The sequence below is a fragment of the Pinus tabuliformis genome, chromosome 8 (genome assembly GCF_031772625.1).
Source record: "Pinus tabuliformis cultivar Carrire ecotype Pingquan chromosome 8, CPIR1, whole genome shotgun sequence".
NCBI lineage: Eukaryota > Viridiplantae > Streptophyta > Pinopsida > Pinales > Pinaceae > Pinus > Pinus tabuliformis.
Window position 1 is genome coordinate 528,626,836 of NC_142294.1, and position 16,607 is coordinate 528,643,442.

Genomic DNA, 16,607 nt, shown 5'->3' on the forward strand with positions numbered 1-16,607 from the left:
TGCATCTATCTCTCCCTCTTAAATAGGGAAGATATACACATTCCTATAAAAGGAATGTACCCAAGCTCCCTCTTATCGAGGGACTTGTTTCCAACAGTAGCTTTCTGCTGTTTGGTGGAGATCATGGGACCTTGAGCTGCTTGTAGAGCTCCTCCTTTTGATTTCATGAATTCCATCTTCATCACTATGGAGCCTTCATCTTGTAGGGCATCGGTCACCCATCACTTTCCTTCACGAACCATGTCAGTCATGTCATCCTTTTCATCGGAAAGTGACCTTCTAGTCCGCATCTGGCTTTTCTTCATACAGATACCTCTTCCAAGTCATGTTCTCCTTTAGGATATCCCATCCAACCATACAACTGCAAGTTGTAGGTGACATCTACAACTCTCTTTCAGTAGCCCTGTATCAGCACATCCAAATGTTGTTCAAAAATCAAAATGGACATCAAATCAAAGTTACCTTCTGTGATGGCCTTTCATCATGTCATTTGCTTGCTTGCAACATCAACATCCTACACATTCATAAACACATCTCCAAGACTTTCAATGTCAAGGGTCTCCTTTCTTTATAGACCTTATCAAGGTCTTCATACCTTCTCTATGCAGTTATGTCCAATTCTTCTAGTCATCGTATGTTGATTTCCTTCGTAGTTGCATTTTTCACGATCTCTTCATTCTTTCTTCACATATTGCTTCCCGGGAACTTCCATCCATAGTTCCTTCATCTTTGTCAACCACCTCATATTCCATATGAGGACATATTGTGTTGAATTCATCTTTTCAATATGTGAACCATGTCTTCATGCATCTTTCCAAAGGAAGAGATCCCTTTTCTTTGATCATGCTCATGATGTAGAGCATTTACGCGTGCAACCATATGACGACATGACTTAATTTATCAAATACATACATACCTCTTTTCTCTTTTGGTCATCTAGACTTCCTTCGACAGCTTCCTTTCCATGCTTGAAATTCGTTCAACCATTTTGACATGTTGCACTCCTTTGTCACCATACCATCATCCTTCTAAACAATGAATCCCATACAAGGTGGAATTTTCGGCAAGACACTTGCTTCTTTCCAATAGAGGTGAACCTTCTAATGAAGATTCCAATGGAGGATCTTAATTATCCTAATTCGGCAAATGCTCCTTTCTAATGATGATGATGTATGATGATTTATTTTTACTATGCTAGATGACTTTCTTCCTGCATGCTACTTAGGCTTTCAATGAGGATACCAAGAGCTACTTCCTGTCTATGATGACCGCTATAGACTTCTACTTCAGCTATCTTTAAAGCTCCTATAATGATTTCATGAGCTCTTGCTTCAATCGTATGTTATTATGATCCCATCCCCTGAAATGATGCATCCTATCATGCTTATAATTTTTCCTACCATGATAGCTATATTTTACAAACCTGAAAAGAACTAGGTGAAGAAGATTATCTCAGTCAGAGTAGACATCTCTCACTTCTTTCTTCTTTGATTTCTTCTTCCTTTTCTTGTTGTCCTTCTTGAGCTTGGAACAATCTCTTTTGAAGTGCCCATATTCCTGACAGCCATAGCATTGGATCTTTAACATATTGATCTTCTTCTTTTTCTGAGGACCAAACTTTCAAAACATCTCTTTTCTCTTAGCCATGGCAGCAAATGCTTGAAATTGTTCATTTGATTCCACATCACTTTTTTCTTTCAACCTGGTCTCTTTAATCTTACATAATGACCAAAGTTCACTGAATGGGGTGGCTTTCTTCTTTCCACAGATGCTTGATACGAAGTTGCCCCATTCCTCTGGTAGTGCATTGAGCACCACAGTGGTCATTTCCTTATTATTTCCCCCAACTCTTGCAGTTGTTCTCGTATTTCTGACACCCTCATTAAGTATGAGGTTATTCCTTCTTCCTTTGACAGTTCAACAATTAAACCCTTAACATGACCAATGACTTCATTTTTGACTTCATTTTTTATGAAGATCAAATCTGTCCTCTTTTTCCATGCAAGATAGTTTGTTGACCCAACCAATTTGTTGCTTTCCTTGCAAAATGAAGCCATTTTGATAGATTCAGACATAGATGTAAAGATACTTGTCAAGTGAAGATACTCCTTGCTGATGAAATCTTCAACTTGATGGCTTTCTTGATAATGTTGATGATAGAAGATATCTTCTTTGATGAAGATGTCTTCCTTCAAGTATTTTCAGAAAAGTGATCCTTTCTTCAATAAGAGGGAGATCACCTTGATGTCTTTGATGATGATGGCAGTTCTTCTTCTTGCTTCCTTGAATTGGAGACTTCAAGCTGCTTCAATGTGTAATCCTTTTTTGAGATAATGTAGGGTCATTGAGGTCTTCTTTTCCTTGGGATGGAGATTGTGGGTTTCCCAAGAATGCTTCAATTGTAGAACCCTTTCTTTGAATGATCTAGGGTTTTGAGGTCTCTTTAGTTACTTCCTTCAAGATGATGAGAGGGTTAGTCCTTCTTGATGATTGATTCTCTTGATGTTTCCCAGATGATCTTCTTGTGCTTCGGCCCTTGAGTATCCCTTCTTGATGTTACAATGTCCCTTTGATGTCTTGACCTTTCTTGACACTCCTTTAGATAGTACTTTTTCAAGTTTCCTTTTCTTGTCTTGTCACCTTAGCTCTGATACCATGTTGAGAAATCTAGGGTAGATAGATTGGGTGGTTTCTCTTACTTTGATAACTTCTTGTGATGTATTTTTACTTAACTTGATTAGCTTCTTTTTTCTCTTGATTATATTTAGTGTTCATATCATCAAACAACTACCAAACCATAAGGAACAATAAGACAGGAGGACACAAGATGTAGGCGATCATCCAAGGCCAAAACCTCTTCACGTGAGTGGAAAACCCACAAGAATTCTTCTCTTTTTATAGAATTTCAATTAATGAATTCCAAGACCTAAGACCCTTGACAAGGACCCCTTCGAGACCAAGTCAACCTTTCTCCTTGATGAGCTTTCTTTCCAGCAATTTCGACTCCAGCAACTTTGATCCCAACAGTTTCTTCTACAACTTCGACCTAACAGATTCTTTGCAACTTCGACCCAGCAGTTTCTTCTGCAATTTCGAGCTAGCAATTTCTTCTACAATTTCGACCCAATAGTTTCTTATGCAATTTCGACCCAACAGTTATCCAACACTTCGACTTTCCCAGCAACTTTCCATCACTTCAACTTGCCCAAAAACTATAGAAACCCTAACAAGAGAAGAGAGAGAGACCCAAAACTTCGATCTTGCTCGTCTTCTTCTTTTTCGTCCTTTTCCAGCTTCTATCTTGATGAGATCAAACTTGCTTGAGAGTGTATCCAAATGAGGTCGAGTTCCTTATATATATAGGCTTTTGAAGGGTACTAATTGCTATCTTTAGGTCGACTTGTCCCTTCATATAGGCTAACTTGATCTTTGCACCATGACGAGGCCTTAGAGGGTCTTTTGACTCTATTTTGACTCAAAAAAAAAAATCTTTACAATATCTAACATGCGCAAATGGGTCTTCAATACATGGCAATGACTCACTTGACCTAGAAGCACTTAATGGGTGCTTGAACTAAAAATAAATATCCCTTGAGCATGAAACCCATGCCTCAAGAACAACAATAATAAATTTATTTTTCTCTTTCCTTTTAAATACATAAAATCATGATTACATATGTCATTATGAAGACCAAACCTAGTTACATATTTCAACACCCATGAGCATGATTTGGTTGATCGCCAGCCTTAAACCACCACTGGCAGAAGACCTCGGCTTCTGCTACCCATTTCATAAATCTGTGGTCATCTTTAAACCATCATCAGGGAGCACTTGCACTTTGCAAAAGGATTCAACTTCTAGCCACGTTCAGAATTGTTCCAACAATAGCTTCGTGTAAAGTTCCAGAGTTGATGGTCAGCCTTAAACCACCAGTAGGAGACTTCGGCTTATGCTGCCTCATTTGGTATGTGGTCTTCCTTAAACCACCATTTCAGAGAGCACATCCAACCATTGGTTACTATACACCTTCGTATTTTAGCTCTCTTCTTGGACTCACATACACCCCTTCAGATTAAGGGGGAAAATGTTGGACACCTAATCCATTAGGGTTGGTATGGAGGAATGTGAATCGTCACCAAGAGCCTAAGAGACCTTGGAAGTTGAATCTGACAGTCACACAAAATGTATTTATATTTATATTTTGTGTAGAATATAGCAATTCATGCTTATATTTTGTGTATAATATATTGTCTAATTTTGTGAGTGAGTTTGACAGTGTTCAATGTACTCTTAGTGGTTTTTCTAATAGATATATAATATAATTTGCTCATATTTTTATCTTGTGAATTTAACTGAATTGAAGTTTGCTACTTCACAATCTATATATTAATGAAAGAAATCAACCAATGTTTGGATCAAACAATTAATGAACATAAATAGGATTTTGGTGTTTTGATTACACAAATATTTGATCTCCAATATCTTCATTGTCTTTCTTTAATAACTTCAATGACTAAGTAACACAGATGCAAGCTGATTTTGAATTTATCCAATTTTACAAAACCAAGAATAAAGTTAGATGCTCAAAAAGTAAACTTCATGGGGTAGTTTTGGGATATAATTTGGAGTTTAAAAGTAAACATGAAAGCTGCACTGATACATCCTCTTGAAATTATCTAAGGAAATTTATTTTTTATGCAATCTTAACAATCTCACTTAGTTCATCAAACAAAAAAGTATGGATGATAAAATAACAATGGAATTGGAAGGTGAAGGGCCCATGAAAACACAAAGCAAGGATTCCGATTTTCAAGAGGAGAGATATTGCAAAATAATTTGGCAGAGAAGATTTTTAGAAAATGTTACAAGGAGACTAATCAGCATTGAGATTTCAAGTAATCATTCTTTCACAATGAGGACCATCACCGTGGAAAACATGATCAACAATATCAGGCTAAGGTCATTGCAAGTCCATGCATTTGATGCAATAAATGAAAATTTGTATGACCTAAAACAATCCTAACATAATTTCGAAGATAAAATTCATTTCTTCTCAATGATTACACACCAATTTGATTTGTCGTAGAAGCTGTCAACAATAATTGCATTGCTGATGCACGAGGCCAACCTGTGAGTCAAGAAATTGCTAATCAGATTCTTGCCAAATGAGAGCCATGAAAAGATAAATAACCTAGAACACATAAAGGAAATTGCAAACAAGGAGCTTGATCAGATAAGCATGATTACAGATAAACTTGTCACTTGATGTCTATCACCTTGGCATGGCATCACAACAAATGCACAATCCCTCAGAACAGTGCCACATAACAAGGAAGATTTTCTGAAGTGTTAAAGTAGATGCCAATGAGAAATCATCTGTCCAAATTTCTCTTAGGCATTCCCAAAGTAGTAAATCTTGGTTGTTGGAACAGAATAAATGGTTCTTCTCAATTAATCAAATTTAAGTCTAGCATTCCTACCGTTAAGAATGAAATGAAAACCTTCAACTAGTGAAACAAGCACTAATCAGACCCTACCTCTTACCCGCACTGACTCATTCCTACATCATCAACCAGAACCCAGGGTTCCATCATTCACGAGATCTTTATTATGGCAAAATTTAATGGGAATATTGGAAAAAAGGAGGAAACAGGAACAGCAACTTTTCAGATGCTGAGGAAAACAATGACAACAGGCAAGAAAGGAGACAGATGTGGGAAGCTATAAAATAGTCTTGCTATCTACAACAAAAAATGATTTCGGGACATAAACAGAAGACAAGATTAATTTTCATCATGTGGAAGAGAAAAGCCGTTTTCCATTTTCCAAGGGAATGTTTATTTGAGGTCATGAATAAATATGAGTCATGACTCATGACATTGAATTATCTTGGCCATTTTTGGACAACTTTTTGGTTCAGATGATCGTTACGATATTTTCACCCTAGCAATTGTTAACGATTGAACAACAATGCCATAGCTTTTACCTCTCATACAACTGACAAATGAACTAACTTCTAAGTTCCAACAGACTAGTCTGAACCAACCATCAAATAAATCTTTTACCTAGCACTTGCCAAGCAGGCTATAAAAATAGTCTGTTTTGGCATGGGAAAAGCCTATCTACAATTCTGCATGATCTCAGTAGAGTCTGTTTTGGCATGGGAAAAGCCTATCACACAAAAATAATTTCAACAAGGAATCAAGAGTTGTTTGGACAGGCATGATCTCAGTAGAGAAGTGATCAACAATGCAAAACTTTATAAAATTTTCAGGTTTCTTAGTTCATTTCAGAATTCAAATAAAGTAGGGGCATGCTTGGAAACATCGGGAGAATCAAACCTAAGCCAGGATGAAGCATTCATGATTCAATAAATAGTCCCACTAAGATTCCCATTAAAATAACTGCTACCTCAGCCACTACAAATTTGCATAGATTTGTTGAAGGCCATGTCAACTGCAAATGTAGTGTATAGATTCCGCACTTCATACTCTTCATACATGTACCCCTCTGGAGTTGAATGTGGAGAGTTTTTATCATGTGTTCTCCATACATTACCCACCCATGGATGACAAGAACGGCCTTCCACTCGTCCTTGTGACAGCTCACTTGTGTTGGTTCACTTTCCTTTCAGTCATCTTCTCATAGAGTAGATGGACAATTATGGTCTATCCACATTACATCTAGTGTTATGAATCATGATAAGGTCCCCTTTCCTTTTCCCCTTTCACCTTTGGCCTATGGTCACATTTTTGCCCTTGCCAAGCCCTTTGGGTTCTCATTTTGAGACATTTACCAAGCAACTTAATCAATCCAAAGATTCATGCCTTGATCTGGTCTCTAATTGGTTGGAACTTGGAAATGCCTCATTTTGGGTCCTCAATATCCCTAAATCCACTTTTAAGGGATCTACTTGATCAAAGTTTCCCCCCTTCTTTGAAATTTTGGCATGCAGAAAATTGTAGACTTTCCATACCGTATTGCACCTCATGACCTACACATTGAAATTACCTACATATGCATGTGTAACCAGCAGTTCCATGGTCAAAACCCACGAATTGATTCACAGGGAAAGATCACCTTGTCCAATGGCTAGCGGCGGCTAGCCCAATGTTCATCTACATGCCTAGGATGTTCCCAAATCTATTTAAGTTGCCTCTTCGGACTTTGTTAAGAGTTCCAAGTCTTACTATCTTACACAAAAATACTGTATGATTAGCATCAGACTTGTGATCCATCTCTCTTGCTCTCACCTCTCATGCTCTTGGCCTACATAGATCTATTGTCTCCTTCAAAATTCCACCAATTGGAGCTTCCTCAATAGATTTTCCTCTTGATTGGCTTGGTATCTTCCTTGTTGGATTGGTTGATTACTCGGTAAAGTTTTCAGCTACATCCCATCCTCACATCTTGGTCTTCCAATATCACTGCTCAAGGGAAGCTCCATCACAGCTTATGAGTGAGAAAAGTACCTCTTCACTAAGGGCTTTTGGATCACCATAATTGCATCTTTGAGTTTTATATTTTGTGTATGGTCAATTTCTTCTGTTTATTTCATCGCTTATATGTGGAGATAGTGTATTACAATATCTAAGTATGTTTTGCAGTGGGATCTCAGCACAACCAAGTACGTTAAGTAGCCTCTATTTCCTCTCTTGATCCTTTCCCTAGTCAATGTAGCTTTTCATTTGCTTTCTTGTTTATTCACTTATATAACCGAGTTAAGAGTTCTACCTCACCTAGGATCACCTTCGATCTTCCTCTCGTTTGCTTACTCATCAAATGTAATGTTTGTTTGCTGCATGCATTGAATGGAAAAGTGGGGTTAACTAGGTTGCATCTCTCACTCTCTCTCTTTCATTTCAATACTCTCTACTTTCTTGCAAGTAGAACAACACGACAAGAGTTTAAAGGAGAATAAACCCCAGTTTACTTCTTTTTGTTTTAGTTAACTCATTGTCACATTTACATCATGTTGTTCAACACCAAAGAAAACTACACACCTAACACATTAACATATAGCCTTACCTCTCACATAAACCAACTCTTTAATTGAATTAACCAACTAGCCTACACCTCCCATCCTTCACCTAATTTTCTAGCTTTTCCCAAAAACCAGGTAGCAACTCACTTCTCTTCCAAACACTCAAGCTTGGGCCTTCATACTATTAGGTTAAACTTGACTCAGTTAAAGAGTCAAGTGTTAGGTCAACAATGGTTGTTTTGTGCCCACATTTTTGGTAGCTCATGATATTAGAGCCCATGGATTACATATAGGCTTAAAAGGCTTGGGGATACTTTATTGTAATGTGTTGAGAGGTGAGCGGTGTAGGCTCACTTAGCTGACATTGTCAAGTTTGACCAAGGACATTAATAGATCTATTGATGCTAGTTTTCCTCGGGTTGGGTCTTCCAAGATACCATGTATGCATTATTTATGATTTTGTTGTTATTCCCTATTATTTACCTCTCTAGGTAATTTTTAACAAGGTATCAGAGCGAGTTTGACCTGGACTCTCTACCAAGGGTGGACTTATGTTGTGTAGATCTATTAAGATTGCTACCACAAAAATCCAAAGGGAGCACAATTTTGCTAGTAGCAGTGACAAGAACCAAGCTGAGTAATGGATCTAGCTAATGTACAAGTGTCCTATCTCATTGCCAAATAATGCATAGAAAGGTTTTGTAACTAGCACATTTAACCATGACATTAAGTGTCACTGCTCCCACAAGATACTTCGCCCTTTATGGAAACAGTTGAGCTCGACAAGGGTGCATCAAATGATTGTTGAGTATTGGAGCATTAATGAACGTGTGAGTTTGCATCCTGTAGAAGCTGAGAGGAGGAAGATCGAAGGAAATTTTGTGGGCTTCTCGAGATATATGTGCATATGTTACATGTTGGGCCAAGGTTGAAGACATCATTGCATGCAAATCGATTGCTTGAATGCTTGTATCTGTTGATATTGTGTATAGATATGATGGGTCGATATGTTAGGGTTGTTGAAGTGAATAGCTATGAAGGTGTTATTTGGCGACAAGGGCAAGCCCTTGGAGGTCAAAAAAGGAAAAACCCAGAGCTGAGCCAGCAAAGGGATTATACAAAAGACCATGAAGAAGTAGGGGATAGTGCTAGTAGATGCCTGTTGGATACCTACACTAAGAAATATGTGAAGCTTTGGTTGAATGATGGATCTGATTTGAACAAGCCATTGGAAATGCTCCAATTCTATTAAAGTTGCACTAGCAAGGGCATTGCTAGCACTGCTAGAGCAAGAGGTGCGATGACGAGGAGGCAAAAGACGAGCAACAACATCAATATTGTTGGCCATGGCCATGAAGAAGCAACAATTGCAGTCTACACCTTTTCAAATCAATTTGGAATTGAGCCAGAACTTAAGAGAAGAAAAAGGTCAAAGTGAAGGTATTAGGGAGTCATGGGGTTCCCATTAGAGGAGGTGACCAGCCTGCCATTATATCTAACAATGGTTAGTTTATGTATCATCGGATGTGTTCTAGCCACGAAATTTGGTGCAGAGACTGGAATACATGAGATCTCCAAAACCCAAAAAATGTTTCTGGAAATTCCACCTAGAAGTGAATTAATTAGTTATTAATCATTTTTTAAATATTTCCTAAGTCTAAACTTAGGGAATATGGTTAATTAATCAGAATTAATTAAGTCAAGGGTGATTCATCTAGAATCTCACACAGATCAACCTCAAGATGATCCTATCCATTGATTAAGATTTAATCTTGGTCGTTGGAGTCCCAACATAAGATTATAAGAGGAAGTCGATGGGCACTTGGAGAAGATACACTTGAAACACCAGAAGTTTGATTTTCTTGGCAGATCGATTTCCATAGTAGCAGCAGTCAGCTGCCAAAGAGCCAGAGATTGAAGCAGTGAGTCTGGAGGAGATTTTCCAAATCCAGAGAGTCAGCAAAAAGAGGGCCGAGTTTCCTCAGTGAGGTTGTGCAGAAGCTTCAGAGGTAGCAGTTTGATTTGGCCAAACAAAGGGTCGATTCAGTTGTTCGAAGTCGGGAAGTTTTCTGGAAGGTGCCAGCGAGTCATTCTCAGAGGTTGGATTGGGCAGACGACTTGATCAGTTGCAGTTCCAAGCAGAGCGTACTAGTGACTACGCAGGCTTGACGAAAAGGTTGACGCAAGGGTTTCGTAGAGCCCATTCAGAGCCAGTTTTGGAGCTGGATCAGTGTCGGGTGAGACAAAATTTGTCTCACTAATTTTTGTGGCCAATTCTCCTGTAGTGGATTGCCAGTTTGTGCATCCAAATTGTACTCAGATCTTCACTGTTGCTTAATAATAAAACCCTCAACTGCTGCGCCGGTTTTCCCGCATTGGGTTTTTCTAGGGACAATTGTCCAAAAATAACGGTGTCATTTTTATTGTGTGTGCTAGTATTTTCTCAGTTCCTAGCGCTATTTATTTCCGCAGTTTTATTTGTGAAGGTTGCAGTGTGAGTAATTTTGTATTTGTCGTAGCAAATAGATTGTTAAATTAATTAACAATTAGAAGAATGAATTCCAGTTGTTGCAATAGGATTCCAGTTGTAGGAATTTTCACATGGTATTAGAACGTAAGTGATCAGCCGGGAAGCTCAGAAGCCAAGGAGAAAATTTTGATGCTTAGTGGGAGCAACAGACCGAAATTTTTAGAGGCAGCGCAGTGCTCAAACAGGCAGGCTGAATTGTTGGGCTAGCAGTTCAATTTTCAGTTGCGGGAGTGCAGAAAATTCGATTTGCCCAAGAGAGTGATTCCAACAGTCAGAGGGAGCAGTTGCAGTTCATATTTTCGCTGAGCAGATTTTTGGTTGGATGCAGAGGATTTTTGCAACAGCAAAACCAGGGGGTGGAAGAGAAAAGCACACACAACATAGGGAAAATTTCTCTCAGGGAACTTTGAGTCTCAGAAGTTCGATTTTTCCACATACATTAGCAATAGCAACTAGCATATCTGTGCATTCCATAAGGAAGTGCGAGTAGCAAAGCAGTAGCCAAGCAGAGGGAAAAGAGGGAATTTTTGACATATCATAGATGGCCACAGCAGGGCTTAGAGATCAGGATAGGTTGGATGGATCATCCAACTATGTCATCTAGAAGGCCAGGATGTCCTTCATTTTAAATAAAAATGACCTGAAAGCCTACATAGATAATGTAGTGGCAGTTCCTTAGGATGCAGATCCACTCAAGGAATATAGGAAGGAGATGGTGGGGGCAAAGCGTTTGATCGTGGATGGAGTCCGAGACCATATAGTCTCACATGTGGCGGCCAAGGGAATGGCCAAAGAAATGTGGGATGCTCTCTCCACACTATACCAAGGTACTTCTAAGTAGTGGAAGGTTTTCCTGGAGGAGAAGCTGAGATGCATCAGGATGCAGAAGGGGGAAGGCATAGATCCCTTCCTCACCAGGATTCAGGAGGTCCGAGACCAACTTTCAACGATTGGGGAAGCGCCTCAACCTTCAGAGCTAGTACGATTGGTACTCAACAGTGTCTCAAAGGATTGGTGGGTCTTCATCCAAAGTATTTTGGGCAGATACGCTACTAGGATGGGATAGAATGTGGGCCGATTTGCAGCAGGAGAAATTAAGACGAGCTCTGTTGAAGAGCTCCATCAGTGGTAATAGTAGCAGCGGACAGAAGGTGGTGAAGGAGGAGAATGTGGCCCTCGCATCAAAGGGTCCCAGTTAAGGGCAAGGGGAGCAAAGAAAGAAGAAGAAGGACCTATCAAAGGTCAAGTGCTTCAAATGTGGTGAGCTCGGTCGTTATAGCACGCAGTGTCCTCTCAAGAAGAAGGACAAGTCGGAGAAGCTGGACCAACAAGCAGCATCAGTTGAGATCAACAAGCTATCCTCCAGGTTGGAGGAAGTCTTTGCGATGTTGGAAGCCATACCTCCAGGAGTGAGGTGGGGTGACTTGGAGTTGTAGCCCCAGAGAGCTACATATTTGAGCACGGTCCTTGAGGAGTCCACCTTGTTGACCACTACGTGTCAACGACCCATAGCAGTACACCCCCTTTTTCGCAAAAGGGATAGCGCCTGATCAACGTGTCCGTGTCGTTCGATTATCATCATCAGCCTGATCATGTAATATTGTAAACCCTTTCTGCATGTGTAAATTGTAAATAATCTCAACAAATCTGTGTTGTGTATGTAATTGCCTAGGTAAACTGATAGGGAAAGTTTGATTTCAAAATTTTAGGGTTTTGTTGGAAAACTGAGCATGGCAATTTTGGGTGCGGGGATGAGACACAGTTTTTGCAGAGGTCTTTTTGGGGCAAGGTAGGAGATTGTCTTGATGCCTTTGAAGGAAGTGAATGGATAGGAATGACTGGTGAGGAGCTAAAGAGAGCAAGAAACCTTCGAGAGTTCTCCTTAGACAAATGAAAACATAGATATTAAGCAAACTTAAAGGCAAAGCATAGAAACCATGAATTCTACCTTAACACTTCATTTACTTAATGTGCAGAAAAGAGGAGTAGGAAAATGATACACATAACAAACTTACAAGTACATGAGAGAAACACACCATCAACACAAATCACCACAGGAATCCCAAATAGTGTTGCAAAACCCTGGTCTTTCCTTTGCCAAAATTGCAGAGATACAAAGAGTAATACAGTCTAAGCTTATCCCTCAAGATTCCAACCTCTGAAAATGATTGAGAAAATACATAATATAGACCATGTCAACCCATTCCCTAGCCTCTAGGGGTCGAGCTCATCATCCTAGGAGCTGTTTTAACCAATTCTAAACAAAGCACTATAATCTAGGCAATCAAAACAACTTGCCTCTATAAGCTAGGAAACCAATTCATTCATTAATTTTTTGCCATTTTATGAATGGATTTTCTAGAATAGGTAAAAAAGTGTCATGTCAACATGAAATTACATCAAATACATCAAGGGGGATGAAAAATCCAACCAAAAAATCAAAACTAGTCACTGTTGCGTTTTCCTGTGCTGAAGATGCAAAACTGGCCAATTTCCCCAACGCGTAGCGCGCCATTTCCCAACGCGTAGCGCGCCTTTCAGGCCACTTTTGAGGCACTTCCCGGCATCCAAATGAGGCACAAGTGGGCTTGTTGGAAAGGTCTGGATGTCTACTCTCCAGCCCAAGTGGAATTTCTCAATTTGGTGGCCATTTGCCCCTCCAAAATTGCAATCTCCCAAGACTGCTTCCTGTGTGTCCAAAAAGTGGCAGAAGGTCATTTTTTGCTTGTTTTTTGACCTTTTAGGGGCCCAAAACTTGATGAAATGTCTTGGCAGTGGCTAAGCAGGTGTATTTCATCATGACAAATCCAAAAATGTAAACCTTTCTTGAATTGGACCTCCCCAACTTAAGGGTAGCGCGCGGCGCGCTACGCGTTGGGCCAAAACCCTGACGCATAGCACGCCTGAGCCCTATGCGTAGCGCGACTTTCAGATGCTTTTTGGAGGCCTTCCCGGTGTCAAAATTGGGCGCAGGATAGCTCGTTGGAAAGGTCTTTGAGTCTACTTTCCAACACAACTGGAATTTTTCAATTTGGAGTTCATTTGCCTTGTCAAAAATCAAATCTCCCAAGACTGGTCAAAATGTGCCAAATGAGGCTGCCTCAAGGCAGAGTGCTGTTGCAATCAACTTTTGAATGCCTTCCTCAACTCCAAATTGAGCTCATGATAGCTCATTGGAAAGCTCCTTGTGTCTAGTTATCATTTGACTCATCAAAAAAGTTATTTGGCCAACCAAGCTAGGAGAAAACTTGATTTTCCCAAGGTCACTTCAGAGGTGCATTTGATTCTCCTGAGGCAACGGTATTTTTGACATTTCTCTAAAACCATGACACCTGTGTAAAAAGTGAAGGAAGTTTTTCTTCCTTGGCCTGTTGTGGACAAAAACCTCTCTCAGTTTTCCCAAATTCATCTTTGATTGCTCTGAAACATCTTTTGACTGAAACTTATCCCGATGTGTGAAACAAGGAATTTTGTGGAAATGAAGCGAAATGAAGGGGATAAGGGGCTTCTAAATTCTTGGGGAAATTTTTGGAAGTAGGGAGGGATGTTAGGAAGCAGGGGAAAGTGGAATCTCAGAAATCCAGTGAAGGGAAGGGGTCCAAAAGGGCAAAACACAGGTCCAACCTAGAAAATTGCCAGGTTGTAGCAAGAAACTAGGGTTTGTGTGAAAATGAGGAATTTGGGGGATCTCAGTGATGGGAAGCATTTGATAAGGTACTTTAAGGATAGGGGAAGGTGTATGAACATCAGGATACAAGTTTTGCCGATGATTTGACCGTCCAAGAGAAATTGCCTTCAAAACCCTAGGAGAGGGAAATGACCTTACCTAGGCGCAACTGAAGCATGAACAAGGTGTAAAATGACTCATTAGACACTGACATGATAATGACAACCCTACGAATGATGATATACTCAGCTGAATAGTGACATAGATTGGCATTTGGGCAATTTTGAAAAGAGTGAAAGCAAACCCTAGACCTAATGCCTAGTGACCAAATTTTGCTTGAAGACTCACTGAAATGACAAAATTTTACCTTGACACTCTGAGACCACTTTGTAAGAGCATATTTGATCACTGGAGGAAGGCTGGAAAGACTGACACTAACATTGGCTCCAATGGGGATGGTAGCTCCTTGGAGGTGCCAAGAACGGCAGATCTTTGGGAGAGCAGACCAGCGCCTTCGTGCATTGGGCTATGGAGTCCATTATTTCGGCAAACGACACAAGACTTTGACTCATTTATTGACTGAAACCTGACTCATGCCGACACAATTATGAAACCAACATAATTGAAAACTGACTCATAAATGACTCATGATTGACTTAACGAAAACAAGAACTTACAAAGCTTATTGAAGGGCAACAGTCCATCAAGATTTGAAATCATGATGACAACCACCTGTGTTTCTTACAAGACAATATACCATCAAACTATATCAAAATGCCAATGCAACCAATCAAGCAGATGCCTTCTTGATTAGTTCTCCTGATCAGATCTTCTGGTCAACAATGAATACTGGTAACTGGGCATCCAAAAATATAGTCGACCATATTCTCCTTCATCACTGAATACTGCAATAATCACCTTCATTGTTGACCGCAACAGGGCTGCCATTCGATCTTGAAAAACATGAAGTTTTGTCACTGCCACCTCCTGCTGAAAGAACAAGGTGTCTTTTGTTTCAAATTCTGATCTGCCTTCATCATGTGCTTCAGTAAAAGTATGCTCATGGGCTTCAAAAAACTCTGAACAGGTAGATGAGCAGATCTCTTCTTGGAAAAGCATTTCAGCACATGAAACATATGAAGAATCTGAAAGGTAATCCTGTATGCTCTGATCTTCTGTAGTCTGACAATATGGTAGGTCATCTTCAAATGATATGACAGCCGGATTATCATCTTTGTGAAGGAAAACATTATCTATTTGCTGATCTACAAGACAGTCATCTTTTTCAACAAAGGAAGAAGTTTTCCCAATACTTTCCTGACTATGTGTGCACTGCAAATCTGCTGTAGCTTGCGCTGTAACAAGACCTTTCAAGAGCTTATCTATCTCCTCTTCAGACAAAGGAGACAATGCCTTTTGTTTTCTTCTGCTTAAACAGTAATTATCTCCATATGACAGGGCACTCAGACTATCATTTATTACTGAGTTATTGAAAGGAGATTCATCACTTACTTGCACAAAGATCTCACCTTGTTGTTCATAAACTGACTGGATTGCTTCTTCATGAAGGCTGTGTTCTAATGATGGACTAACAGTGTGAATTACTGTGTCTTCTGCATTCCAAATGATTTCAACAGAACCTGGAGTAGCTGACTGGACATTATCACAATCTACAATCAACACTGGACTTACTTGCATGCTGCTGTCTTCTGTGGGCAGATCTGAAATGTCATTCTCCCTTTCATCATTTTCAGCCATATTATCTTCAACCTGCTGATCTTGATTCTGCTGCAAAATGTCCTGATCATTTTGACAAGTATCCTCTAAGTTTTCTTTATGTTGCTGAAATGGATTCTCATACAGGGCCTCCATGATTTCATCATCCATAAAATTATCATCTTCATAATATTTCTCAAGGCTTTCAATAAAATTATAAGCATGCTTGCAACAGTCTTGAACTAAATTTAATGATGGATAAGAGTCCTTATATCGTTCAATGAACATAGCATGAAAATCCTTTAAACAGTAAATACAAGCAGGCGGCAAACTTTCATACCAGGATTGGGCTTCACCTTCCAGAGTGGCCAGGAATATCTTCATCAAGCAATCTTCAGGAAAATCCACCTTCAACTTGCGAATATGCATATGAAATCTATCTAAATGTAAAGCAGCATCCTTCTTACCATCATCTTTAAACGTAGGTAAATTCCTTGACCAATCTACCTTCGGAATTTTATTTGGAAAACCAGGGATGTGATCTCGGCTCATGGGAGCATATCTTCTTGTGATTCGGTCCATCTTGAAAAGCTCAAAGCTACTAATCTTCATGCAGTGAAGTCACCATGAAGCATTGATCTCTGGAGTTTTCAGTGAAGGAGTCGCTAGTGAATGATTTCAGCCTTGTCAGTGTCTGATCGTTGTCCGC

At 39.6% G+C, this 16,607-nt stretch overlaps 1 protein-coding gene across 1 annotated transcript in view; it reads right to left on the bottom strand.

Annotated features, from left to right (window-relative positions):
- Positions 1-4,784: 4,784 nt before the first annotated feature.
- Positions 4,785-16,607, bottom strand: part of LOC149236482 (tRNA (carboxymethyluridine(34)-5-O)-methyltransferase-like) — a 42,746-nt gene continuing 30,923 nt past the window's right edge. Inside the window, exon 3 of the mRNA XM_089372404.1 lies at positions 4,785-5,129. Within this exon, the coding sequence (XP_089228530.1) occupies positions 5,045-5,129 (85 nt within the window). The 3' untranslated portion in view covers positions 4,785-5,044. The remainder of the gene's footprint in view (positions 5,130-16,607) is intronic.